The sequence below is a fragment of the Notechis scutatus genome, chromosome Z (assembly GCF_049901735.1).
Source record: "Notechis scutatus isolate UNSWTSFEM ecotype Mainland chromosome Z, rNotScu1.2, whole genome shotgun sequence".
NCBI lineage: Eukaryota > Metazoa > Chordata > Lepidosauria > Squamata > Elapidae > Notechis > Notechis scutatus.
In genome coordinates, this window is record NC_142025.1 from 134,557,167 (window position 1) to 134,584,737 (window position 27,571).

The 27,571-nt window shown below is 40.3% G+C and overlaps 1 protein-coding gene across 1 annotated transcript; it reads left to right on the forward strand.

Moving 5' to 3' along the window:
• Positions 1-8,916: 8,916 nt before the first annotated feature.
• IZUMO1 (izumo sperm-oocyte fusion 1) lies at positions 8,917-25,758 on the forward strand. Its single transcript, XM_026682411.2, has 9 exons — positions 8,917-9,148; positions 11,937-12,011; positions 13,943-14,026; positions 15,470-15,490; positions 17,252-17,332; positions 18,065-18,165; positions 18,387-18,537; positions 22,156-22,384; positions 24,601-25,758. The coding sequence occupies exons 1-9, from the start codon at positions 8,917-8,919 to the stop codon at positions 24,710-24,712; spliced, it is 1,086 nt and encodes a 361-aa protein (XP_026538196.1). The 3' UTR covers positions 24,713-25,758.
• Positions 25,759-27,571: the final 1,813 nt, after the last annotated feature.

The following is a 27,571-nucleotide window of genomic DNA, read 5'->3' on the forward strand; positions in this document are numbered from 1 at the left end:
TTAAAATATGAATAGAATTGCAGTCTTGGAATAGGAGTAATCTTTGGATTCAATGGGACTTTGTAATTTTGTATAGGATTTTATTGTTAAGATCTGAATCCCAACTTTTATAATTAAAATATCTTAATGCAAATGTCTTTGGAAGCAAGTACCATGATTTTCAGGTTTTAGCTGATAATGCTTCCTGTGATTTTATTGGGATATCTTTTTGTGACTTTCTGGGTATCTCCTTCATTTTTTTTCTCCTTATCACATTAGCACCTTTCTTTAAATACCCAACACTTACGGAACCGTACTACAAATATCAAGAATGAAAACAAAGGCTAGCAGCATCTTCAAACTTTGGAACTTCAAAGAAACTTTTTTTGCATCTTGATTTTTAAGTTTATCAGAGCTCTCACCATGAGAGTTTGTACTGTAACTCATTTTTATGTACACCACGGAAAAGCTTCTCATTTATGCAAATATGTCAGTTTTAATTTATTCTCTAAAAGTTTTGTTTATCCCATTCCTGTACTGGTTTGATTTTTTTTTAAACAGTTCTAAAATATATGCATATATGTCTAAATGTAACTTTTTTTTTGTTTAACCCAATTTATACATTTTTTGTAAACTATCTTTCTTACAACTGCAGTTTACACATTTAGAGAAGTCCAAATTTCAAGTAAGTCTGGCACTGTTGTTTAATAATATGAATGTCTATTTCATCCCAATTAGATACACAACAAATGAATGTGGCCTTCCAAATCTAGTGCACGTGTTAAAACATTCTTGGAGCTATAAATTACAGGAAAAAGGGAAATAAGTTTTTAAGTAAGTTTGCCTTTGTTAATTAATTTACCCATAAAGGAACAATAGGTTCATCAATTGCATGGAGTACAGTTTTAAAACCAAGGATCATTCAGTCCGCTGGAAGAGACAATTCATTTGATTTTGCTAGTCAGTCTCTTTTAGTTTCAACTCTGATTGTGATTAAAATACCATAGAAAAGGATTTTTATTAAATCTGGGATTGTCTTGCAGTGAATTCATAAATATTATAAAGTAAATAGCCATTTTGCATAATGCAAGCACCAATGAAACTTATTTCTGTATCTCATTAGCTTTGAAACATTATTTCCTTTTTGTTAAAATTTGCAAAGCGTCCTACTGTAATTTTAGGTATATCACCTATTAAAAAAAGAATAGTGGACTATTTATTGAGAACCATGAACCATTACTTGATGATGTAATTTTCTCTTGTAATCAATTCTTGTATTTAAAAATTCTCTTCTGGGAGTCTGGGATATTTACACAGGTACACATAGCCATTTATTAAGTGTTTGTTAGCTTAAAAGAATATACCAGATAAAGATCTCATGATTAAATATATTCCTTTATAATAGTTTTCCTAAGAGTTTTAAGAGCTTTTTATAATGTTTATCAATATTTACCAGAACTAAACATCTGTAGAAAAGTGCTTAAAATATTATCAAAATAAATTTGGGACCTATGCAGAAAAGTATAATATTTAAAATATACATAGTTGTTTGTTTGTAAGCTGTAGAAAAATGTAGAAATCTGAAGGTTTCCCAAACATATCACAGGACGTGCCAACCTTCAGAGCTCATATTATTGTTTTCTTTTCCATTTTCAGACATATTGAATAGATCAAAGCTTTTCCCAAACAAAATAAACTTAATATCATCTAAGGTTGACATTTGTCACTAAGGATTCAATGCACTTTTTTAATGGAGTGGAAATTTTGGCTCCAGAATAGTAACAATCCTTCACCATTTATTTCGAACTTTTAAAATGGAGGTGGGATTTAGTAATCATGTGTAATAAATTGGGCTAATAATTCATTTGCCTTCTGTGCCATAAAATATGCTTATTAGTCATGTATCATAAAATGCATGACTATACATAAAAGAAACTAGTCTATAAATAAAGGAGGGCAGGGAGAATTATTTTATAGAATTGAAAAAAAATCTTCCTCCAATGTATTGGCGTGTATTGGGGAGGAATATTTTAGTGACTATCAATCTGAGATTTTGATGCTACAAAATCAAGGATCTATCTTCTGACCTGTTGTACTCTAAGAAGTATTGTAATAATTTTAACATGTCACTGGAAATTTCAAGCATTTCTTCTGATTTCAGGCATACAGCAGAACAGGCAACGGCAGATTAGAGAGAACTTAAGATGCAAGTGCTTGGGGGAACTTTCATCTCGCTATACATTTTAAGAAACCATGAAAAGCTCTTCCAGTTCCTCACAAAATTGTCACTAAGCCCCAAAATATGAACAACAAATGAGCCATTAGCTACAAAACCACTCACATTCGCCTGCATCTATTACACATTTTATTGCCAAAGGCCTGCAGTAAATATGGATATATTTAGCAATATAAGCACCGGCACGTTGTCTCTCTCTATTGCTTAGATATCCCTTAAGATTTTCTTTGTCTGCATCATCTGAGATATTACAGCTTTGTTCAGATAATACTGCAGTGTAAACATTGCAGGTTTTCAATGCTTGTGTCACACACATCTTGCTCTTTAATAACTGGGTCCATATTATATTGCAGTAATTAATCAGATCTATCTATCTATCTATCTATCTATCTATCTATCTATCTATCTATCTATCTATCTATCTATCTATCTATCTATCTATCTATCTATCTATCTATCTATCCTATCTATCTATCTATCATCTTACAAGAAAAGCCAACATAATGCAGGTATGAAACAACAGACTTTGACACCCTAAATATTTACCTTATCAAATTTGGGGCTGGCAGGGTTGGCTGCCAGCATAGAATTTCTCATGCATTAAAGAAGTGAATGCAGACAAATAATGGGAAACAAGAATACAATGATACAATAGAATGATGAGAGCAAACCCACCTTTTCTCCCCCAATTGTTGTGTCTGGAGCCTGCGTCCAACTCCACTATCCACTGAGCTTTCTGGAATCCGATATCAACTAGGCTGGAGTTTCTTAAAAATGAAATCCTCTTTGTTGAGAGTTTAAGAGGAAGTTTAGCAAGTTTTACAAGCTGTTGGGTAAAAATACTAGACAGTCGTCTTGTTGGATGTATGATTGGGAGGGTGATGGAGGTGGGGAGAGACGGAAACAGTGCCTCTGGAGATCTGTTAAAGTGTTCATGAGTTAACACAAGTTTTGTTAGTCAGGTTCTCACCCAGTCCTGGAATCAGGAGAGGAAAACACTTTTCCAGATCTCACAGGCTTTGATCTGGGGTTGCTACATTTCCTGATGGCATTACCCTGCATGAGGGGGACTTCCAACAGAGATCTTCATGAGTCAAAGAAGGGAATAAATCCCACTGTTGGGACAGGAGCCAAACATAAGCAGACAGGTGGGCTAGTAATGCAGGATACTGAAGAGAGGAGAGATATACAAAGGGAAAGAGACAAAATAAAAATGGCCCATCAGGAAAAACATCCACATCGTAGACCAACAGGATTTAAGCAAGAAAAACAAAAGACTAGTGGAATCAATTCCTATCTTCACATATCCAGGAGGTATAAGGAGATCCTAAAGGAGATGAATAAAGATTTGGGATCTGGGTCATCCTTCTATTACAATACTTTCTTGTGCTCACCAAACTCCATCTTTCTCAGAGGCAGAGAAGGCAGAGATGGCCTACCAGAAAGTTCAATACTGAAAAAAGTTGACCTTCTAAAAAAGGGCCCATTTGCCATTCTAACATAGTTCTTCCTTCAGTTTTTGGATGTTGTCATTTTATCCTAGTCAGTCTATCATCAGAGAGTCAGTCTGATCTAGCGGTGAGTCAGTTTGGTCTAGTCTTTCCACCCAAGAGAAAATCCATCCTAGGTACAGAAAGACCATAAATGCCTACTTTTCTATCTTTAGCTTGCCAATTTTGCTCTGGAGGTCTAAGAAAAACAAACCGTTGTTTAAAGACTATGTACAATGCTGTTTGCTTTCAGAAGTATAAGTGTGTTGTACAGTATGTGGTTCAGAAGTGGGCAAATGTGGTTTGAATCTGTTGTGGGTGCATTATCTTGGCTGCTTCTTAAAGAAGCGGTGGCTTTTCCTGAACTCATCCTACAGCCACACATGCCCAGGAAAATACAGAGTCCTTGATTTACAACCACAATTGGGACTAGAATTTGTGTTGCTCAGCAAGGTGATTGTTGGTGAGTGGCACCCACATTCGTTAAGGGATTCACTGCAATTGTTTAAGTGAATCACGGGGTTGTTAAGGGAATCTGGCTTCCCCCATTGACTTTGCTTATTGGAAACTAGCTGGGAAGGTCGCCAATGGTAATGACATCACAGCAGTCATCACAAATACATGCAGGTTTGCCAAGCGCCCAAATTCTGATCATGTGACCAGGGGATGCCGCAATTATTATAACTTTGAGAACTGGATGTAAGTTACTTTTTTCAGTGCTGTTGTGAAGAAGTTGCCCAATTTTCCATCATTGGGGCATTGAGAATATTTCTTTCCCCAATTTTTTCCTCCATTGACCAGATACAGCCCATTTTTTAATTTGATTCTTCTTTTCCCAGTACCTACATCCCACCACATCAAATCTTATCCAATTCGGTTTTGTTTTCAGAGTCTTATTCTACTGACAAACTCAAGCAGAATGCCTACCTCCTGTGTCTGTGTCTGTGTGTATTTGTGTGTGTGCCTGTATTCGTAACATTTGCTTGTATTGAAAGAATAAAACAAGCCCTAGCTGGAATTTCCTTCCGCTGAGGTTACATTTGCTTATTAAACTGATCATTAAATTAGCTTATTAAACTGTCTTTTAATAAGCTCAAGAAGAAGACTGTATTACAGTTTTGTTATTATATTCACTTAATCATCTGGGTATATTCAATAACTTGATTAAATTTTAATAAATTTAAATAATCAAATAAACTTTCTAGCCAGTAAATAGAACAAGACACAGAACTTTCTTCATATTAAAGTAATCAGAATGAAAAGTGAGAGCCTAAATGCATAAAGCAGCAATAAAAGATAGATTGGTAAAGTCTTGTCAAACTAGTGAATCTCTAAGATATTATCTTGGAACTTCCTGACAGTTGATAATTAATATTACGCAATCAATTAATATCCTCTGAATATGAGTTCACAAGATGGAATACTGTGAATTTCTATAAGGTTGACTGAAATATTGCAAGATTTTGATATTGTGTCAATATGGCACGATGGGATCCAGAGCCAGAAAAAATTGCCCCTTTTTGCAGTTAAAATTAAGCTTCAATTCTATTAATATAGGAAGTTCTCAACTTGCAACCATAATGGAATCTGGATCCAAAGTTCTGATGGCCACTCCCCCTTGTAGTCATGTGACTGCATGTTGGACCCTTAGCAACCAATCTGCATTTACATCCATTTGCAGTGTCCCTTGGTCATATGATCGCATTTTACAATGGTTTTGCCAAAACCTGGCATTTATTCCTGGTTTTTGGCAAAACTGGTCTGTAGTGAATTGGTTTGCAAAACTGGTCTGTAGTGAATTGGTTTGCTTAACAAGGACCTCATAACATCAGATCGGTCATATGGGTGACTGGATTTACAGTCGTAAATCAAAGATTACCTATATTGTAAAGGGGCACTGAAGCCTTGAAGTTGCTATATGGAGAGAAGAATTGTAATCTGATAGTTAACATCTTCTCCATGAAGGGAATTATATTTAAATTATGTAAATTATTTCTACAAGTGTATGTAGATTAGTATGCATGTAAATACTATGCAAATCTGTGTGATTTTTGCTCTCTTCTCCTTTTGATAACACGCATCTTATGTGGTGTTGCATAAGAGATTTACTTTAACATTAATCGAGCGCTGACCAAAAGCCTTTGGCAACGGTTTACAATCCACATCAGCATCCAAATACTTAACAATAATGCTTGGCACGAAAAAGGAGAATTTTAGCAATTGCATATATCGCTCTAACAATAATTCATATTTTGGTAAATTCAGCAGATCCAAATCCCGAACCTCAGCCACTTGTCAAAATATTCCAAAGCTTGCAATTTTCAAACAATTTAAGATAAACATTCAAATTGTGCCACCGACCAAAACCCTGTAATTTGGGCTCACAGCTAGAATTGCCACTTTTTCACTCCCTCTCTGTTTGTGAGCCTTAAACACAGATCTGAAGTAGATGGTGAAGTTTATTTCTATTTTGAGATTCCTGCAAATCCAACTGCTAACTAAACACAGACTGGTTTTCCCTTAAGCAGTTGGCAACCCACAGTGCAGTTGCTTTGCCATTTCAGCCCAAGATGCCCCCTCCCAGTTCCCAAATTACTGTCCTTTCTTCCCCACATCACCCAGCTAATAAGCTCCTCCCTCTCCACCACCCCCCGCCCCCCCCCACCCCCCAGCTGTCCTAAGCTCTGAAAGTGAAATTGCTGGTTGGCTGGCTATTAATCTCTCTGTTGTTTTTATGAGGCCCTCCCACCTCTTCTTCCCCCGAGGTGCCCATTAAGGATCAAAGGTTAATTAATGCAGAACAGACCGTGACCACAGTTATTCTGACCCCATATGGCCAGGTGGTCCCAAAGTCCTGATATACAAGATGTGATGAAAGAGGGACACAACCCTGGAATTTAGAAGATTATGAGGCGTGGAGGGTGAGAGGACCCAAGGGAGGAAAGAGGAGACTGGAGATCTGACCTTCTTGGGGTCAGTTGGTGGGGTGGGGGGCTAAATTTAAGGGAAAGTTGAATTCGCTTTGGAAGCAAGCTACATGAAAAGCCAAACCATTGTTTGACTCAATGTACATGACATTTATTTATTTACTTATTTGTTTATTTAACCACTCCAGGCAGCAAATATATTTATTTTATAAACAATTCAAGGCAGCAAACATATCCAACATACCTTCTTCCTGATATTTTCCCCACAACAACAACCTTGTAAGGTGGGTTGTGCTGAGAGAGAGGGAACAGCCCAAAGTCACCCAGACGACTTTCCTACCTAAGGTGGAACTAGAATTTACCGTCTCCTCGTGATTGGTCCAAAGTTATCCAACCAGCTTTCATGCCTAAGGCGGGACTAGAACTCACCATCTGCTAATGATTGACCGGAAATCACCCAAATAGCTTTCATGTGTAAGGCATAACTAGAACTCACCATCTACCTATTTCTAGCTTAAGCCTTAACCAAATTAGCTCTCAATTTCTTAATTATTTCTTATTATCAATTTTACAATCAATTTCTTCATTAATTAAAAAAACCCTTTCCTATAGAAAATATTCTCTTGCCTACATTCCTTACTTATGTACAAGGAATTTTCCTTGTTATTTTCAACTCCAGGGTCACTCGGCATGCAAGTCAACCAGTCTGAAATCTTGAGGTGCGTTTCCTGTTTGCAAAGTAAGAGGCTTTTGCCCTTTGAAGAGGCTAATTTGCCCAGATCAGAAAGAGATTATGTGATGACTGGGTAGTTATATTGGTCTAACCAGGGGTGTCCAATTTTGGGAAGTTTAAGATACATGGACTTCAATTCCCAGAATATAACTTGTTGGGGAATTCTGGGCATTGAAATCCACAAGTCTTGCCAAGGTTGGACACCTCTGGGCAAATATTTGATGTATTAAAATCTTCACACAGTTTTCTAAGGCTGTCTCAGTCTACACCACCTTGCAAGGTTGTTTGAAGATAAACTGGGCAGAATATATCTTCATAGCCTTAAATTTTGGAGAACAAAGGCAAAATATAACAGAAACAATAACAACCAGTATCAAGAAGAGTTTTGGAGGGAAAGTCAATCCCTTGATGGTAACGTGGGGTGGCATATAAATTTAATAAATTTAAAAAATAATTGATAATTTAAAAAATCTGGGAATTCTATGATTTCTAGTTTTCTTATAGGGTCACTAACATTTTAAAAAATATTATTTAATTCTGCCCACTTATTTTATGATCTCAGATGTATCCTTTCATCTCCCTGATACAAAGATATTGCAAACACATTCATCAGCCCAGAAATTAATACTTTGGATCATTTCTACACTGAAAATCTTCTCACTTTCCAAGCTCCCAGCAGCTGCCTTAAAGTGCCAGAATGGTTTTCACTGCTGTCAGCTTCAGTGGCCTGAAAGCAGGCTATGAATAATCTATGCTCGTTTGGCTGACCAAAGGATGGCTGCAGATCGGAAGCTAATTGCTTTCCTATACAGATTGGTTCCTTTCTTTCAGATTAATCAATACTAAAAAAAAAACCTTTCTAGTAAAGAGTTACAAGAAGAAATCTGCTTTCAAGTTAAATCCACGGGCTCCTTTTTTTAACCTTGGCAATTGTAAGATATGAGAACTTCAATTTCCAGAATTCCTCAGCGAGAATGGAGGTTTGGGGAATTCTGGGAGTTGAAGTCCCCCTATTTTAAAGACCCCCAACTGGGAAACACTGGTCTAGAAGCCAATTTAGGAAAACAGAAATGCAATGCAAGTTTACAGGGATTATATTAGTGAGAGATAGTTCATCCAACACAAGTAAACCAATGAAAAAATAATAAGGAACAGGCATTAAATATGCAGGAAAGCACTGGAAACACATCAGAAAGGACAGAAGCTAAATTGCCTCCATCTTCTGATTAAAAAAACATTTCAGGATGCTAATTGGAAATTAAGTGCAGATTGCATTTCTCTGTCTGTTGTAACATCGACTTATGCTGCATATATTGTGCTAAACCATAATGTGGTTTCTTCTGTTTCCATTAAATATGAGCGAAGCCAGCTCATTGTCATGATGTGTTCAGCCAATTATAAGCCACGGTCTGAGCACATGGGGACATTTCAATGGAAGAGTCACATTCACTTCTGACTGAAAAGCATGCAGGCTTTGTGAGGTCATGGTTATGATGTCACTGTTTTGCTGTTCAAGGCTCCTTCCAGCAGCTGACAAGGCAAGATAGTGTCATGTCTTGGTTAGAGTTTGGGCTCGTGACCATGGTCATCACAGGATCTCAGGGTTGTTTACAATGTAGCAAAGAAGCCATAGCACTTCAAGAAGAGTTCAAAAATAGCTACCTGGAAAACAAACTCCGAAGGAACCCTGAACTCAAAAGAAAATTGCAGCAGCTCCTGGACAATACCGTGGAGGGGTTATCGCAACAACCCATACATCCAGAAAAATATATGGCTTTTATTGGTATGAATGCATTCCTTCCAGTAGCTCTCTGGTAGATCCAAATTTTTCAGGAGTGAATCAGAGCTATTTTGGACAGATTTAAACCCATATCCTGGTACTATGAGCATTTTTAAGGGCAAGTTTTGAATTTTACACAGTAATCTGTATATGGAACAAAGAGGTCACGTTACCAAATTATACTGATTTATAAAATTAATATTTTGGAGAGGGAGGCATAATCTGAAGGCTGTCCTTTGATTTTCTCATGTCAGGGCATATTTTCCAACTATGCTGGCTGAGGAATTCTGGGAGTTGAAGTCCATGCTTCTTCAAGTTGCCAAGATTGAGAAACACTGTGCTATGACAACCTCATCCACCAACATTGGCAGGGCCAAGTTAGATAAATCAGTGGGAGCAAAAAGCCATGTTTTATAGGCATGTATTATAAATGGGTCCTGTTTTTTTGTGGGTCCACTTATCTCCTCTTGTCCCACCAGACCCAACAAAGCAAGCATGTCCCAGATCCCCTCTCTGTCTAAAACTGTGTCATCTTGAGGATGAAACCAACATTTCTTCTCTTTCAGATTTAGAGGAGTCTCATGCATATGTATATACAATATGAGTTTGTTATATTGTGCCTCAGAGGTTGTTTTTTTTTGGCATTTATTATTTTTAACTATTCTGTGATAGCTTTTATATTGATTTGTGTGAACTGGTTGTTACCTGTCCAGAGCTATGTATGTAAGACAGGTGGCCTAATAGGTTCCCTAGATAAACAAACAAAACTGAATAGAGAAGGCAAATATAAGGTCAGAGGGTGAGCTGCCTTGATGGGTGAAAAGAAAACCCTAAAAAAAAAAGACACTTGCTTTGAACCTGGGCAATGAAGAATATAAGCTGATGATATCATACTGAATGAATGAAGTGATTTAAAAAAGGCTTTTAAAATGAACCCTTCTTTGAGTCCAAATTTGGAGATGACAACTCTAAAAGAGCAGGCTGGAGTCTCCTTTCCTTTTCTTTCACCATATTCCTATTTCATGCAAGCATGAAATCTTGCGTCATGGTTTTGCATTGCATTTCTAACACTGAAATGGGTGCTTCCATTAACAAAAGATGTGCTGAACTTAAAGCCCCTGATCAAATTGAGATCTAGTCATGCTCAGGACGCCCACTCAAATAAATACATCCAGGGGCTTCTATAGGGGAGATGTTGAAATTTGCAAAATGGTTGTTGTGATAACTCATTCTTTTTGTATGTATGTACATTGGCATGGAACTGATGTTAGTCATCCTAACTGAATTGGTCTTAAGTATAAGACAAGATCTGGATCCAGCCCTAGGTCCAGAATTTTTCTGACTATATGTAGGGTTATACTGTCAAATCCAGTACACCAAATTGATAGTTTATTTTTATATCTGATCATTTCTTTGAGGTTATAAATAATTGGAAAGTAATCAGTGGTGGTATTCAGCCGGTTTGCACCAGATTGGGCAAGACGGTAGCAAGGATTTGGTGTGGGTTGCCGAAGTAGTAAGTTCTGGCTGGCCACGGCCCTGACTTGGTCGCTGGCTTGCTTGCCCCGCCCGCCTGACGCTGGCCTCTTAGGGTATTTCTTTCTTTTCTTCCCCCTCCCAACAATCAGATGTTCATACAATCAACTGTGCTGGGATTCCCCTTGCTGAGGCCCAGGAGGGCAAAAAATGGAGGGAGGGGCTCAACCCCCCTCCATTTTTTGCTTTCCTGAGCCCCAGAGGAGACTTCTGGGAGCAAAAACACCCCCCAAAGGCTCTTCTGAGGTCCAGAAGGCCCCAAAAATGGGTGGGGGGGGGGCAACTGCAAAAAAAGCAAAAAAAAAAAAGCCACGCCCACCCAGTCACATCACCACACCCACAGAACTGGTAGTAAAAACTTTTGAATCCCACCACTGAAAGTAATGTACGCATTTATGAAAATATATTCATGTGTGTTTGTGCCTATGCCCGATAAAACTTCCGTTTCTTCGAAATGTACTAAACACTTATGTGCAGATAATCCTAAGTCCCTTAATGAGTGGTTGTATTAAGGGACCTTTTGAAGTTACAACAGCACTGAAAAAATGACTAATGACCGTTTTTCACACTTACGACCATTGCAGCATCCCCGTGATCATGTCATCCTTCGGATGCTTGACAATTGGCGTATATTGATGACCGTTGCAGTGTCCCCAGGGTCACGTGATCACCTTTTGCCACTTTCTGAGAAGCAAAGTCAGTTGGGAAGCCAGATTCATCTAACAACTGTGTTACTAACTTAACAGCTGCAGTGATTTATTTAACAACGGTGGCAAGAAGGTTAGTAAAATGGGACAAAACTCACTTAGCAACAGTCTTGCTTATCAATGGAAACGTTGGGCTCAATTGCAGTCATAAGGTAGTCAGTACTCTAATGGATTCAGGGTTTGCGTGAAATTCTATCAGGACATATTTGGAGATATTTATGCATAATGCAAAGCTACGATTTTGAACCCTTGATTTTGACTTTTCTGTACACTAGGTATAAATTGTATTGGGTCCACAACATACTATCTCAGAATGAAACCAGTAATGTTTGGTTTAATATTTGACCCAGAAACTTTTGGAAACAGTTTTTATGTTTGCAGACCACAAAATTCACGAAGGGACATATTGAACGGAAGTTGTGGACTGAGGTTTAAATATGAAGAACTGATTTAAATAAGACTTCTTAAGACAAATGCAAGGGGCAGGGAGGAAGGAATCTGGCTATTTTCTTTTACCTACAATTCTTCTTCTTTTCCATTATTTTCAGATGAATTGACGCTAAAAAAACTCACTGTCTACTTCAAACGCTCTCTGAACCAGATCAAGGAAAATAACTTTGAAGGTAAAAAGAATGGTACTTTATATGCATAAAAGGAATGCATAAGGCTTGTTCCTCTTGAAGGGCACTCAGGATTATTTTGGATGTAGACATACTGCAGTCCATTAAGAACAGGGTTAGTGGTGCAAGATTCTCCACAAACTCAAGAAAGTTTTGCCTTGCCTGCCCAATGCCCCCACCCATGGCCTGTTTTCTGCTTTTGTCTAAAGTCGCCATCATAATGTACTCCAATATAATATTTTTCTCTTGGAATTAACTAAGCAGCACCATCTGGTGGTTTCGTGAAATTCCCTTAGCCAAGGGAATTTCACAATTCATATTACCTAATTTCCTTTCCTTTCCCTTTCCCTTTCCTCTCCCCTCCACATTAGCAATTTTTAAAATGCACCTCAAAGACAATTCTAGTCTAAGAACCTTAAAATGGTTTTCACAAGTAGTGGCTAACCTTGACTAGATTTAGAGCCAGACACTGGAATAGCAAAAGATTACAAAGAGCAAGGTAGCAAAGCCAAGATCACATATTTTCTCTCTCTCCAAAAGATCCTATTCTTTAGACAATGATTTCAGTACCTCAAATAAAGGCTCTTTAGTGAAGCCATCTCATGACTGGTGATTATAACCTCACTATATGTTTACAACAGGGCTGGTGGAAACTGAAGTAAATCTAGCAGAGAATTTGTCATTTCTGGATTTCTGGAGAATGCACTTAGTCAGGTGGAAAGAAAATGCAGGTTGGTGCCTGCAGGGTTTAGATCGTATCTTCATCTTTTGCGAATCAAGATGGTGAACTCTGGAGTGAAGGAATTTTGTGAGAAAATCTAGGTTCAGCATGGGGAACTTTTAATACCTTGAGGAGATGTTTTTATTTGGTTAAGTTGGTGCCTTTCGCCAATTTCCTCTGTATTAAAACTTGATTCGTCAGTTTCAGCCTAGGTGTCAAATCTGTCTTATTGTTCTTTGGAAGTCAGATAGAAAACAGAAGAAAAGTGACATGATGAGGGTGGTTGACTGTCTTCCCACAAATATATAAGACAATAAAGCTGTGGGAGCCTTGTGCCATCCAGTTAGTAAATAGTTAATTGGGAATTGGGATAGTTAATTGGGAATTGGGAGCTGTCCCCTTAAGGGAATGCCTCATGGGAAATGGAGTTAATGCATCATGGGAAATGTAGTTCATGTCATGTGGTTACATCTGTAATCCTGATTGGTCACTGAATTGACCCTTGGTTGGGTTGGGGGAGTTTCCATTATTCTTGCTTGGACCCCAGCAGCATCGTGCTGCTTTGCTCCATCATTATGGGGTGAAGATAATTGTATTTTCACACTACGAAGACAACTATACAAAGATCTGGACATTAGATGAATCTTGGACACGCCTCATGAAGATGGTAGAAGCTCTGAGTCCTTCCTCACATCATAGACAATAATTTTTTTCTTAAGCAGTCCTCGACTTTCAACTGTTCCTTTAGTGACCATTTGAAGTTACAACAGCACTGAAAAAAGTGACATGACCGGTTTTCACACTTACCACGGTTGCAGTATTCCCTTAGTCATGTGATCAAAATTCAGGTGCTTGGCAACTGGCATGTATTTATGACTGTTGCATTATCCTGGGTCATGTGATCACCATTTGAAACCTTTCCAGCCAGCTTCCAGCAAGCAAAGTGAAAGGGGGAAGCCAGATATACTTAATGACTGCATGATTCACTTAACAACAGTGGCAAAAAAGGTCATAGGGCGAGATGCAACTCACTTACAACTGACTCACTTAGCAATGGAAATTTTGAGTTCAATTGTGGTAGTAAATTGAGGACTACCTGCAAGTCTTTTCTTGGGCTGCCCCAACTTTAAATTTGTTTCATGGAGTGCTTTCACCAAGGCCCAAGTCACAACTTTTCCATAACACCTCTTGGTATCTTCCTTCTTTTCAACAGGTGAGCAGCTTTTCAATGAATTGATGTGGAGCCTCCAGAAACTGGTGACTTATTTTCAAGAAGTCATGCCCCAAGTTACAAAACGTAAGCTCTGTTTACTTCTAAAAAGGAAAAGGAAAAAAAGAGGAAGATGTAGTTCTAAGTTTAAACAACCAGGTGCAAATCTGTGTTTTTCCATCAACATAATCATGTTTCTCCATAATGTTCTCTTTATTGGTGGCTGCTGCAAATGTGCCCATTCTGGTAATCTGGCCCATTTTAGTTTCTGGAAGTAAACTTTCCAAAACTATTTATGACTTCCAAGAATTTGTGAGATTCTCATAACTGCAGAAGGATTAAATCGGTTCATGCAAAAGAGAAATGAAATTCCTTAAATCCTAAAACTTTCCTACCCTACTAATGGTACTAAGGCAGGGTTTCCCAACCTTGCCAACTGAAGTGTGGACTTCCATACACGGGAACATGCTGGCTGCTGAATTTGGGGAGTTGAAGTCCATGCATCTTAAAATTGCCACGGCTGGGGAACCTTGTACTTAGGATTCTTCTGCACAACAGCGCTAACGTCTTGAAGTCCATGGTGGAGGTGGACTAGTTGATTATACTTTGACACCCTCTTTTGCCACTCCAATGAAGTAGAACTGGGTTTTTTCCCAAAATGACCATTTGGGGGTGGATGGGAGACAGAGAGCAGAGTGAGGGTGAATCAGAGGTGGTATTCAGCAGGTTCTGACCAGTTCTGGAGAACCAGTAGCAGAAATTTTGAGTAGTTTTGAGTGAAGAACCAGCAAATGCCACCTCTAACTGTCCCTGCCCCCATCTATTCTTGGCCTCCCAAGTCCCGGCTGATCGTCTTTTGTTGCCCTGCACAGGAGAACGGAGCTGGAAAGCAGGTTAGTGGGTGGGGAGGGAATGGGGATTTTGCAGTAACCTTCCCCCAGGAGTGGGGTGGGAATGGGCATTTTGCAGTATCCTTCCCCTACCATGCCCACCAAGCCATGCCCACCAAGCCACACCCACAGAGCCGGGAGTAAAAAAAATTGAATCCCACCACTGGAGTGAATGCTTCATTTAGTGGCAGTTACAGACAGCAGAAGACCTGTAAATCTCTAGCAATAAAGAAAGAAACAATTCTCAACTCTCTCCCTCTGACTGATTTGTAACTGAATCAGCAGGTTCTGACCAGTTCTGGAGAAGCAATAGTGGACATTTTGAATAGTTCGGAGAACCGGCAAATGCCACCTCTGTCTAGAGATTTTACAGTATCTTTCCCCTGTCATGCCCACCAAGCCACACCCACAGAACCGGTAGTAGAAAAATTTGAATCCCACCATTGAACTGAATCATTTAATAGTGTCAACTGAAATTGAGCTTGGTTGTTTGCTTGCTTGGTCATTGCTTGCTCAAACTGATGGTAGAATGTCAACTTCAACTACCAGTTCAAAACCACTAGGTAGGAAATCAGGGGCTGGGGAAGATAAACCACATCTGTCGCTAACGCCCTTCTTTCTTTCTCCTCTTGCTTTGCAGTCTATTGCAGCAATGATTGTGGTGAGTATCTGATTAGTTAAAATGAATAGTGGGTTGTTTTGGAGTGTGATTTTTCCACATCTGATCAGGGTTGGGGTCATGTTCTCCTGTTGTTTCCCCCCACTCCTCACAAGTCTTTTTCTATATTTAGTTCTTAACATAATTAGAACTGCTTCAAGAAGAAGCAAGGAAGGAAGGATTAACTAATTTCATGTCCAGTTTATATGTTATTAAAACTCTCTGGTAAATTACCTTTAAACAATGCATTATTGGGCAACCATTTTTGAACTGAGGTACCTCAAAGGGACTAACTTACAGAATGCGTTCAAAATCAGGGCCCCGTAATTCCCGTGGAATTGAAATTTGGCAAATGTTATAAAACATTTTATGACACAAAAATTATGACAAAACATTCTGTGCCATAACACTGTACAAAATGTCATAAAACGTTTCCTGTGGTCAGCTTGTGACCTTTGACTGTGCTATATAGTTCCTGAATCTTCCTGATTTTTTAAGAACTTTTCAAGTACATTAGAAGCCTTGTCATTATTGAAGGCATTGAGGAATCTGGTAAGGAAGTAGCTCCGAAAAAATGACCCAAGGAGTCACAGGTTGTCTAGTTTCAATTATAAGTCAGAATTCTGGTGCATCTTATTCAGTGTCACCCACTACAAATGGCATTTTCAGTCTCCATTGGAGAAAGCAAATCTATCACATTAAATAACATAATAATGGAGTTGGAAGGGATCTTGGAGGTCTTTTAATCCAACCCTTCCTGCTCAGGCTGGAGGCTAAATTTGCTATGCCATTTTTCATGTTCTTGAACTGACTTTGTTTTGCCCAGTATGTATATCAGATTTTTTAAAAGGGTTCTGAATGATTCTTCTCATTTTTTTATCTATACATTTTGGCAAGCAAACAATTTTGCCTAGAATATAATGTATTTCTGTGTCATTATGTACTCTTTGACATTATACATGTTTTTGCACACAGTTTTTGAGTTGCAAATGGCCTTTTAGCAAAAAATAAAGAGGAACTGAGACCAGATTCATCTGTAACTAGAACTGAGCAGTTTGACCAAGGCTTTTCTGGAAAAATACTACTAAGCCTACTCATCAGAGTCCTGTGATTTTGCCTTTAACGGCAATATTCACATGAAGTGAATTTTGGTCACTACGATGTAAAAAAGATGCTGAGACTCTAGAAAGAGTTCAGAGAAGAGCAACAAAGAGGATTAGGGGACTGGAGTCTAAAACATATAAAGAATGGTTGCTGGAACTGGGTATGTCTAGATTGATGAAAGGAAGGACTAGTGGTGTCATGATAGCAGTATTCCAATATCTCAGGGGCTGCCACAAAGAAGAGGAAGTCAAGCTATTCACCAAAGCACCTGAAGGCAGGACATGAAGCAATGGATGGAAACTAATCAAGGAGAGAAGCAACCTAGAACTAAGGAAAAAGATTTCTGACTGTTAGAACAATTAATCAGTGGAACAACTTGCCTCCAGAAGTTGTGAATGCTCCAACACTGGAAGTTTTTAAGTGGTGTAAGTTTTCCTGCCTAGGCAGGGGGTTGGACTAGAAGACCTCCAAGGTCCCTTCCAACTCTTCTATTCTATTCTATTCTATTCTATTCTATTCTATTCTATTCTATTCTAAAGATCATAGAATCATAGGGCTCGCAGGAGCCCACATGTCCATTCCTCTGGTTTTCTTCTGCTTTATGCCAGTAAGTTAGCTTCTTCCTTCTGGTCCTCCTCTGATTCAATTCCTATTCTACAGGTAGGATGTTTTATACGTTTATCAGTTGCAGCTCATGTATTGCAAATCAGCAGACCTGTACCAAGAACTTCCATTGTGGAGGTAAGTGTTGGTAGGGCAGACCCTAAATCAGCTCATGCAGTTTGGAGCTGGATTAGAAGATAGCAAAGCCCGATTGGTAATGAATCCAGTCTAAATCCAGTCTAAATTGCGGGTCCATGTTAGCTGTAAATGACGGCAAGGTTCTTAGCCTGGTGTGCCTCTGCTAAAAATAGGACCCAAGCTGGAAAGGTAGACTAATATTTCTTATTTATGTGTAAATAAAAAGACCCCCCTCCCCGATATAAGGTGAAAGGCCTCTTAAAGGAATAGGGTATCACTTTATATACAGTGCAAACATTTGGATTTGGAACGTGTTCTTCCATTGGTTAGCATAATTTGAGCGATCAAGCATGCTCAGTAGCTATATATATGTGTACTATGTACCAATTCATAGCATCCCATAATATTCTTAGCACGATTTGCTAATGGCCAATTACATATTCAATAGGTGAATTTTTAGGTTATTAAAGGCCCACTCTTTGGGCAATTCTTGTCTCTGGCCAGTTTGGCCTGGTCCTTATCAGAATTTCACATTCTTGCTTGTTACTTCAAAGAACTAGAAACATGAATCAAATGCCTTGTTACTAAAAACATTACTCAAAGGGTCCTCTTTGCTTGCTCCCATCATTTCAGGCAGGTTAACTGGCCAAGAAAGCCTAATAAAGGTATAATTTAAGTTAGCAGCTGTTGGCATGGCCTGACAGTAGAATTATAACATGCTGAATTTTGCAGAACGGAAAGTTCTAGTGGAAATGGATGAAGATTTGATTTTGGATTGTGCTCTGAAATGGCATAAGGCAAGCCATGGAGTGAAGACATACATGTTCTACAAGGTAAGTATTGTCTCCAACAAGCAGTTTGCCTGACACAAACCTATTTTCCCTATCCCTTTTGTCTCCTTAGCTCTTGAGTTTGACTTTCCAAACTGAAGCCGTGCTGTTGGATTACCCTGGTCTTCAGTAGAGAGCTTGTAATGCCACCCATTCTTTCCTCCTGGAGGGCAACAACTTTGTTACGTGGATACAGAAACGATGTGCTCTTATATTCTTCTCAGATGGTGAATAACAAGGAGGAGCTGATGGCCAGCGGGGCAGATTCCTTTCTGACCAAGAAAGAAGCCAATATGAAAGATGCAGGCAGATACCGATGTAAAATGGTGGACACAAAAGGCTATACTTCCAGCCAGCTTGACTTTCAAGTTGTGGGTGAGTGTAGTGAATCAGGACTGGAACACGTCCCCGGAAGCTTTGGAGGACCTTCTTCCCCAAAGGGGAAGCCTTCCAATTGCGTTTGCTACCCTGTTTCTCCAACAATACGGCCTCCCCCAATAGGAAGTCCCAGCATGTTTTATAGGCATGAAATGAAATTAAGCCCCTCCCCCCAAATTAAGGCCTATATTAAAACAGGCGAAATGGGGGGGAAATGGCGGGGGGGGGCTTGCCGTTAGGAAGTACTTTTGTTGCACACCCGGATATGGTGCTGCCTGCGTTGACCCCCGATACGAAGTGCCCCACCAACGCCGAGATCAACATCCAAGCCGTCGCTGCCCGCATGCGAAGATGCAAGGGTGGGGGGAATTAAGTCACCCCGAAAAGATGGCCTAGCCATTTTTTCGGGGCTCAAAAAAAAAATAAGACCCAGCCTTATTATATGAGAAACACGGTAGTTTTTGAGCCTAGGAAGCATGCAAGGTTAGCAAAAACAATCATTTGGGAGGCCAGGAAAAGGCTTTTCCTAGCACCTTGAACCACACTCCAAGCAGGCGCCATTCTTGTGAATGTTTGGAAGGCCTATTCAAATTGAGCAAGAATATCACATGCTTGCAAAATGGCATGAAGTCGCCTCTTTAAGAAGGCCACGTATCTCATTGTCTGGGTACTCCTGTCAGCAACTGTAGAGAAATGCAAAGTTAAATATGCTGCTGCTGGATCTTGTAACCATGGTGAGAGGCCTGCTGGTTGTAGTGGGGTGGGAACAGGCCTGGGCCTCTAGTGCCCTCCAGCTTGCATGCACTGGTGAGCCGGGTGGGCAGCTGAGTTCAGAGGGAGAGCTAGGTGGGTAGGAGCCGTTGCAACCCCCCTGTGGTTATTGCATGAAAAGATCGGTTCCCACAGAGACGCGAGACCAAAAGTGTACATTCAGCTCTTTATTCAATGTTAAGACCTGTACAAGATCTCAGAGCTGCGGCAGCCCTTCATATAGGCATTGCTCGCGGCTCGGCGGCCAATGACAGCGCTTTGAATCTCCCGCGATCGACACGGCCAATCGCGGTTGATTCTTAGCGCACCAATCACAGCCGTTCAGTTGACCAATCGGGTTGCGGTCCGTGTGGACCAATCAGAATTCAGTGTTTGGAGAATGCTAATATAGAACAAGGACTATCTGTAATATTCCTATAATACATATGGACTTGGATGAACACTGTCATGCTGTGTAGCAGATTAATTAGAAGGAAGTTCCACCTCAGTGAGATTCATTCTATAACCCGGAGTTGGTGCTCACTTTAGGGGTACGATTCCTAGGGTGCAAAAATGTAGATAGCCTCTAGATGGCAATAAAGAAACACTAAGACCTCTAATTCAGCTTCCATCTAATGGTCATTGTTTTTTATACCTCCTGTGAAATTCTTTGGAGGGTATAGCATTTGTAAGCAGGACAGATTCAAAGGTGATATTCAGCAGGTTCTGACCAGTTCTGGAGAACCAGTAGTGGAAATTTTGAGTAGTTCTGAGAACTGGCAAATACCAGCTCTGAATACCACCTCTATTCGCTACCTCCTGAGTCCCAGCTGATCGGCGGGGTCTTCTTTTGTTGCCCTGCACAGGAGAACAGAACTGGAAAGCAGGTTAGTGGGGTGGGGAGAGAATGGGGATTTTACAGTATCCTTCCCCTAGAATGGGGTGGAAATGGGGATTTTGCAGTATATTCTTCCCCTGCCACACTCACCAAGCCATGCCCACCAAGACATGCCACACCCACCAAGCCACACCTACAGAACCGGTAGTAAAAAAAAATTGAATCCCACCACTGGACAGATTGTGTGGTCTGTGGGCACATACAGTGGCCACCCATAAGAGATGCTTGTTGAGATTATTCCCCGTTAGGAGAATGAGCACATACAGGGAGACGTAGTGAGAGAAGTGTTTGAATAATACACACACAGCACACAGATACACTGTACAGTAAATGTAGGTTTTTACTTCCAGAAATATTTAAGCAAAGTTCAAACACAGTCCAAAGTCATTCACAAGTAAGATTAGTCAGTTTTCAGTTCAGGAATAATCCAATAACAAAGTCCAGTATCAAAAACAGTTCAGTAACAGGCTTACATCAAATCCAAGAATATCAGTCAATTTAGGAGGAACAGCAATACTCTCCAATAGAAGGAAAACAGAGACTCACTGAGACACATTTTCTTCTGAGACTAAGACTAAACAACCCAGGTTTCTGGCTCCATCTTATGGCCGTTTGAGAAACCACACCCAATTACACTTTTTTGCATTTTCTTAAAGAGACAGTATTAAAATGTCTATCCTGGTTTATATATTTCCAACCCAAATAATTGTTAGGTGACTTATATTCCCAACAATGCTCTTTCTTAATTTCTACTAGAGGAGTAGAAACTGTGACAGTGATATAGAGAAAAGGCTGTAACAATATTCCTCTCTCCATGAAAATAAATCCACTGGGCAGTGGAAGATGCAATTGAGACAGCCTGGATATAAAACACCAGAGCCTAATAGGTTGCTTGCCTCCTAGCATAGGTGTAAGCTTGTAACTTTTAGTCTGTGAAATCAAAATTTGGGCTCTAGGGAATTGGTTTTTAAGGGCTGATTAAATCTTCCCTTCCTTGCCTTTCATTACGAGTTCTGAAGGGGAAAAAAACAAGACATCTCTACATAGTTTGTGCAGAGGTTGCTGTAGCTGACCTCAGGGGTATCTGCAGGAGGAGGTTAAGAAGGTTTAGATGGTCAGCTCAACCATGTGTTTAAAGTCCTGTTCTTTTTTACAATTATTACAACGTAAAAAACAAACAAACAGGTCATTAGAGATTCCTTTTCAACCCTGTGATAATGAAGAGAGCATTTCTCTTATTGGGTGGCGTCTATTCATTTGCCTGTTGAATATCAGATATATATCCCTTTAAAGGAGGTTTCTTTGTGTCAGTTTTCAAGTTATTCATCTAACCCAGGACTGTCAAACTCGAAACCCGTGACCTACCGTAGATGCATCATGCGCTGGCCACGTCCCCACCCGGTTTAGCGAAGGGGAAAAAAAGTCCCCATATGTCATGTGACGCCACTGTGATGCCATGAGTTTGACAGCCCTCACTTAACCAGTTGACCAGGGGCTAAAGTTTAGAGAGATAGAATACCTTCTCTTCTAAGTTCAACTTTGAACCAAACCTGGCAGTAGCCATTTTTCTGTCCGGGGGAATTGGGGAAGGAGGTTGGAATATGTTACTAGACACAACAGAGAGCTTTCTCGTGAGAACCAAGGTCATCTCTGCTGTCAACAGATAAGATTGGGGAAGGAGTGCCTGGAGAACCAGCCAATTAACCCAATTGGCCACCATGACCCCTGACACTTGGGGGTGGGATTATTTCTTAGTTTATTTATACTGAAACCATGGGAAAGATTTTGAATTGGTTTTCCTTTGAAGCTGTGCCAATATGATGTATTCAATGAAGAAGATCTTTGAGAAGGAGCCCAGTCTCAGAGTTCTGATTTGCTTGGGTTCATTTGTTGGAACCTTGATAGAATTCCTCTCCTAATCACCACCCTGATGTCTCTTAATTTCCCATCTTCTCCTCTTCTTTCAGTGCTGCCTCCAAAAGAGAACACCACCTGGTTTACCCACCCACCACCGCTGGTTCCACAGCCATCATCACTGTCTCCACCATCTTCATTATTGTTACCGCCACCTGTGTCAATGAAAAACCCTCTCATCCTAGAGATTTCTTCCAGGGCTCCACCCCCTGAAGCTGATTGGACAGCTTGGAAAGTGAGCGGGATTACAGGAGGTGTGCTGTCCTTCATTGTTGTTGCTTTGTGAGTCTCACCACTTTACAACTAGTGTAGCCTCATTTGCTTTTTGTGGGGATAACTGGACGTAGGTGACATGAAATTGGTACTGTGGAGCTATCAATTTCAAAGGCTATCACATCTGAAGAGCAGCTGGTGGGAAAAGGCTGAGCGGGAGATGCCAAACTGTGTCCCTTTTTTTCTTGATTCAATTGAGTGTGATTCTTAGAGATTGCCTGGAAAAGTTCCTGCAGTTTTCTTGGCAGGTTTTTCAAAAGTGGTTAGAAGATAGAACAGAGTTGGTGAACCTTTTCGGCACCAACTGCCAAAACGGGAGCACGCATGTGTGCACAGGGAACGCCGGAAACTGGAAGAGCAGCTCCCCGGCAGGCAGGCATGCCCGGCCACCTGCTCTTCCAGATTCCGGTGCACAAAGACCAGCTGGCCGGCGCGCATGCGCACGCCAGAACCCAGAAGAGCAACGGGCGATGGCTGGCGTGCCCGGAGAAATGGCTCTGTGCGGCGCTTCTGGCACGCATGCCATAGGTCCGCCATCACGGACATAGAACATAGAATAATAGAGTTGGAGGGACCTTGAAGGTCATCTAGTCCAAGCAGGAGACCTGATACCATTCCAAATAGCTGTCCAGACTCTTCTTGAAAACCACAACTTCCAGAGGTAGGTACTGATTAATTGTTCCGACTGATAGGAAAAAATTTTCCCTAGCTTTTGGTAGAATCTCTCTCTGATAATCTTCCACCCATTACTTCTTGTCCTGCTTTCAGAGGTTTTGGAGGTCAATGCCCCCTTTTCTGTGACAACCTTTCAAAAATTGGAAGACTGGTGTCATAATCACATCTAGTCCTTTTCTTCGTTAGACTAGACATACCAAATTCCCTCAATTGCTCGTCACGTGGTTTACCCTTGAGACCCCTTATCATCTTTGTTTGGTTTGCCATTGCCTCCTTCCTAGGGCTGAGAGAAGGTGGCTGGCCCAAGGTCACCCAGCTGGCATTGTGGCTAAAGTGGGACTACAATGCATGGAACTTTTGTTTCTAGCTGGATGCCTTAAGCATTGCACCCACCTGGCTCACCGAAATGTCCATAGAACTCTGAAAATAAACAGTATGCCCTAAACAAAACTTATTTAGTTATTTGTTATTTTTAAAACACTCTATGGTAGTTTCAAAGCAGAATTGGGTTTCTGAATAGGACAGACCATATTCGTTCTGAGCCTACACTGATGGCCCTCCGCAAATTAAGGAAATTGCAGTTCAGTTTTCCGAATTGAAAGTTGTGAAGGGAATCACAGAGTCACACCTATGTATCTATTGTCATCCTTTAAAAAATGTCATTATAGTTGAAACTGTGAGTCCAATTTCCTCAAAGTGGTGCCCTTCAGATATATCTCATATTCCCAGAGAGGTATGTTTAACATACCTTGAGGACATCAGTCCGAGGACAGGAGAAACAAGGGAGAAGGTGCTTCTTTCTGGTGAGACCATGGTGAAAAATCAGTAATGGCAGACAGACTTTAGTAGGAAACACATAGTCCTCAATTTAGTCGTTTAACAATGGTTTGACATTATAACAGCTTTGAAAAGGGTTCTTTATGGCTCATAAAGCCCTGCTGGTCATTATTCTGACACTTAACAACAGTTTGAATTGATATCTGGTTGCCACATCCATAGTCACGTGACTGTGATTTGTGGCATTTTTCTAGCAAAAAGCACACAACTGAGAGAATGGATTTGCTTCAGATGTGTGACTCAGACTAATGACCACATGATTTGATTAGCGACCACCATAAAAACAAATCAGGTCTGGTCCTGTGGTTGCCTCGACTTACAACAATGACTTATGACCAAAACTTTGGTTCTGATTATAGTCATAAGTTGAGAACTACCTGTAGATTTTTTTCAAAGGTAACAAACATTTTGTGCTTATACCCAGGATATGCAATCTGGTTTAGGCAGGAGACTGAGTCCCCGCTACCCGCATCCCATTATTGAAAAATGCACAAAATAATTTGGGCAAAGTAATAACCTGGCCCAGCAGGCACAGCTAGTATTGCAGATGAATTAAAGAAATATCCTAGAATTTTTGCTTGCATTCTCCAAAGCTGGTGTGTGTAAGGGCCTCATTAGTAAAAAAGAGATTGCTGGTGGAATTCATCAGAGCTAGAAACTTTGAAATCTGCTTCTACATTCTGCTTCAGTGTTATCCTCTTTTTTCCTTACAGCTTATGTTATTATCGTCATATGGCTAAGAAAGAAGAGGAGGAGGAAGATGATGATGATGAGAGTGACAGTGAGAGTGACTCAAGTGAGAGTGAAAGTGAATCAGAGAGTTAGTGGAAAATGTGTAATGTCCCTTTCCCTTTGAAATTACTTGTAGACAGCACCCTCCTTATCTTGATTTTTATACTCCTATTTTGATTTATTTATCTGGATTTCATAAATATAGTGGATTTACTTTATACTAAAGATTAGGATGTTATTAGTTCTATTCTTCTATTCCAGGACTGATCACAGTTAGATTTTCTCATGTATTTGTAAAAATAAAGTTTTTTTGGGGAAATGTGATTCTGATTGGTTGGTGATTTACATGTCACCAAATTCAAGTCAATTCTTACTGACCTTATAAATAGATCTCCTTCAGGATGGCCTGTCCCTAATCCTGGTCCTTTTCCAAACATTTCCACGAATGCAAAAATGGTTCAAAGCAGGGATTTTCAAACCTAACAACTTTAAGTTGTATGGACTTCAAGTCCCAGAATTCCCCAACCAACATGCTGGCTGGGGAATTCTGGGATTTGAAGTCTACACATCTTACATTTACCAGGTTTGAAAACATTGGTTTAATCAGTTAAAGAAAGATAAGAAGTGAGCATTTACTGGGAAAATTATGTTTTAAATATCTGTACAGAATAAAAATTTCTCAAGTTTTCTCCCCCACTGAGGTTGTTTTTTTCTCCCTGTTGGTTAGATGCATCCATTAGATGTATGTGTATGTCAAGAAAGTACAATTGTGTAATTAAAACTCTACCTCACTTTATATATATCACTTATAAATTGAGTGTTGCTCAATCTTGGCAACTTTAAGATGTTTGGACTTCAACTCCCATAATTCTCCAGTCAGCTGGCTCAGGAATTCTGGGAGTTGAAGTCCACAAAGTCCATGGAACTGCTAAGGTTAAGAAGCAGTGAAATAAGGTGTTGGGCTTTGATTGCATGAGGATGGATGCTTTCCTCACTTTTCTGACTTTTGCACCACTCCAAGTGGATTCCCAAAGCTAATAGAGCAATGAACAAACACAGTTGCAGAGTTATTGATTTTTTAAAACAGTTTTTAAAAAATAATTTTAAAATGCCTATCTTGTCCTACTCTCATATATAGTAAAGTGGCCTTGATTTATATGGATCTACACATTCCTATTAAAATGAAAAAATCCAAAATGTCTTGGAGTCTGTTTAAATGGTCTTTTGAAATGGTTTCCACACACATGCTACAGAGAGAGAGAGAGAGAGAGAGAGAGAAAGCACAGTTGGTAGGACGATTTGGCACGTCTTAAAAAGATAAAAATAAAAAGATAATTTTCCAGAGTAGAGCAAACAAGGAGGGAATGGACTCAGCAGGCAGGCTGCTCCAGATGGATCCTTCTCCAATCGATCCTTCCTTGGAGTAAGGTCCACAAAACATATTAAAAAATTGGTAGAGTTTAATTTCGCCTCGGCAGCCACCATCTTGATTTTTTTACCACATTCTGCAGAAACCCGTTTTACACAGAAAAATAAAACCAACCTAGAGGTAATCCTCAACTTAATGACCACAATTGAGTCCAAAATTTCTGTTGCTAAGTAAAACATTTGTTAAGTGAGTTTTGCCCCATTTTACGACTTTTCTCGCCACAGCTGTTAAATGAATCACTGCAGTTGGTAAATTAGTAACATGGTTGTTAAGTGAAACTGGCTTTCTCCATTGATTTTGCTTGTCAGAAGGTCGCAAAAGATGGTCACAACTCTGGGACAATGCAACCATCATAAATAGGAGTCAGTTACCAAGCACTTGAATTTTAGTCATTTGACTATGGGGATGCTGTAATGGTTATAAGTGTGAAAAATGGCCATAAGTCTTTTTTCAGTGCTGTTGTAACTTTGAATGGTCACTAAATGAACTGTTGCAAGTCGAGGACTACCTGTATTTGCAATCAGGCTTGCTGCATTTCCCAGGGTACAAAGTGAGCTAGAAACTCAGCTTCTCCTCTACACATACACACATCTTTGATACAGGTAGTCCTTGATTTATGACAATTGGAAGCAGAATTTTTGTTGCTAAGCAAGGTGGTTGAGAGTGAGTTGTTCCCAATTTTACGATCTTTTTTGCCAACACTTGATTGCAGTGAATCACATGGTCATTAAATGAACCCAGCTTCTCCCATTGAATTTGCTTGTTGGAAACCAAGCTTGGAAGGTTGCAAATGGTGGGATCACATAACCATGGAACAATGCAACTATTGTAAATACATGCTGGTTGCCAAGTGCCCAAATTTTGATCATGTGACTATGGAGATGGCATAGCAATCTCATTTAGGCTTATATACTGCCCCCTAGTGCTTCATAGCACTCTCTGGGTAGTTTACAACATAAGCGTTATTTGCATATTGCCCCCATAATCTGGGTCCTCATTTTATCAGCCTCAGAAAGATGGAAAGCTCAGTCAGCCTTGAGCCAATCACAGGCATGATATTCTTCCGATTAAAATCGAATTCGATTTTGGGAATCGCCCCTCCTTTCCCCCACCCCTTCTTCTCCTCCTTCCCCTCCCCTCGGAGGCCCCGAGTCAGGAGTTGCTGGCGCGGCTCCGGCGGCTCCAGTCCCGCATTGCCTCAGGAAGGGAAAGGCAAAAGGAAGTGCCGCGGCGGCGCTTTGCAACGGCAGCAGCGGCTCCTGGTTTTGTCTTTCCCTTCCTGAGGCAACGCGGGACTGAAGCCACGTGGAGCTGCGCCGGCGGTAGCAACTCCTGACAGCCCCAGCCGGATACCTGAGCGGAGCCTGGGCGGTGCGGCGGAGGCCGCTGAGCGGCAGGAAAGGGAGCTGGGCCAGCCACAGACCAGCCTCCGTGCAACACGCCGCCGCCCGGCCCGGCGAGGGAAAGCAGCGGGCGCTCCCGGGCACACGGCGGGGGTCTCTTTGTCCGGCCCCAATTTTTTT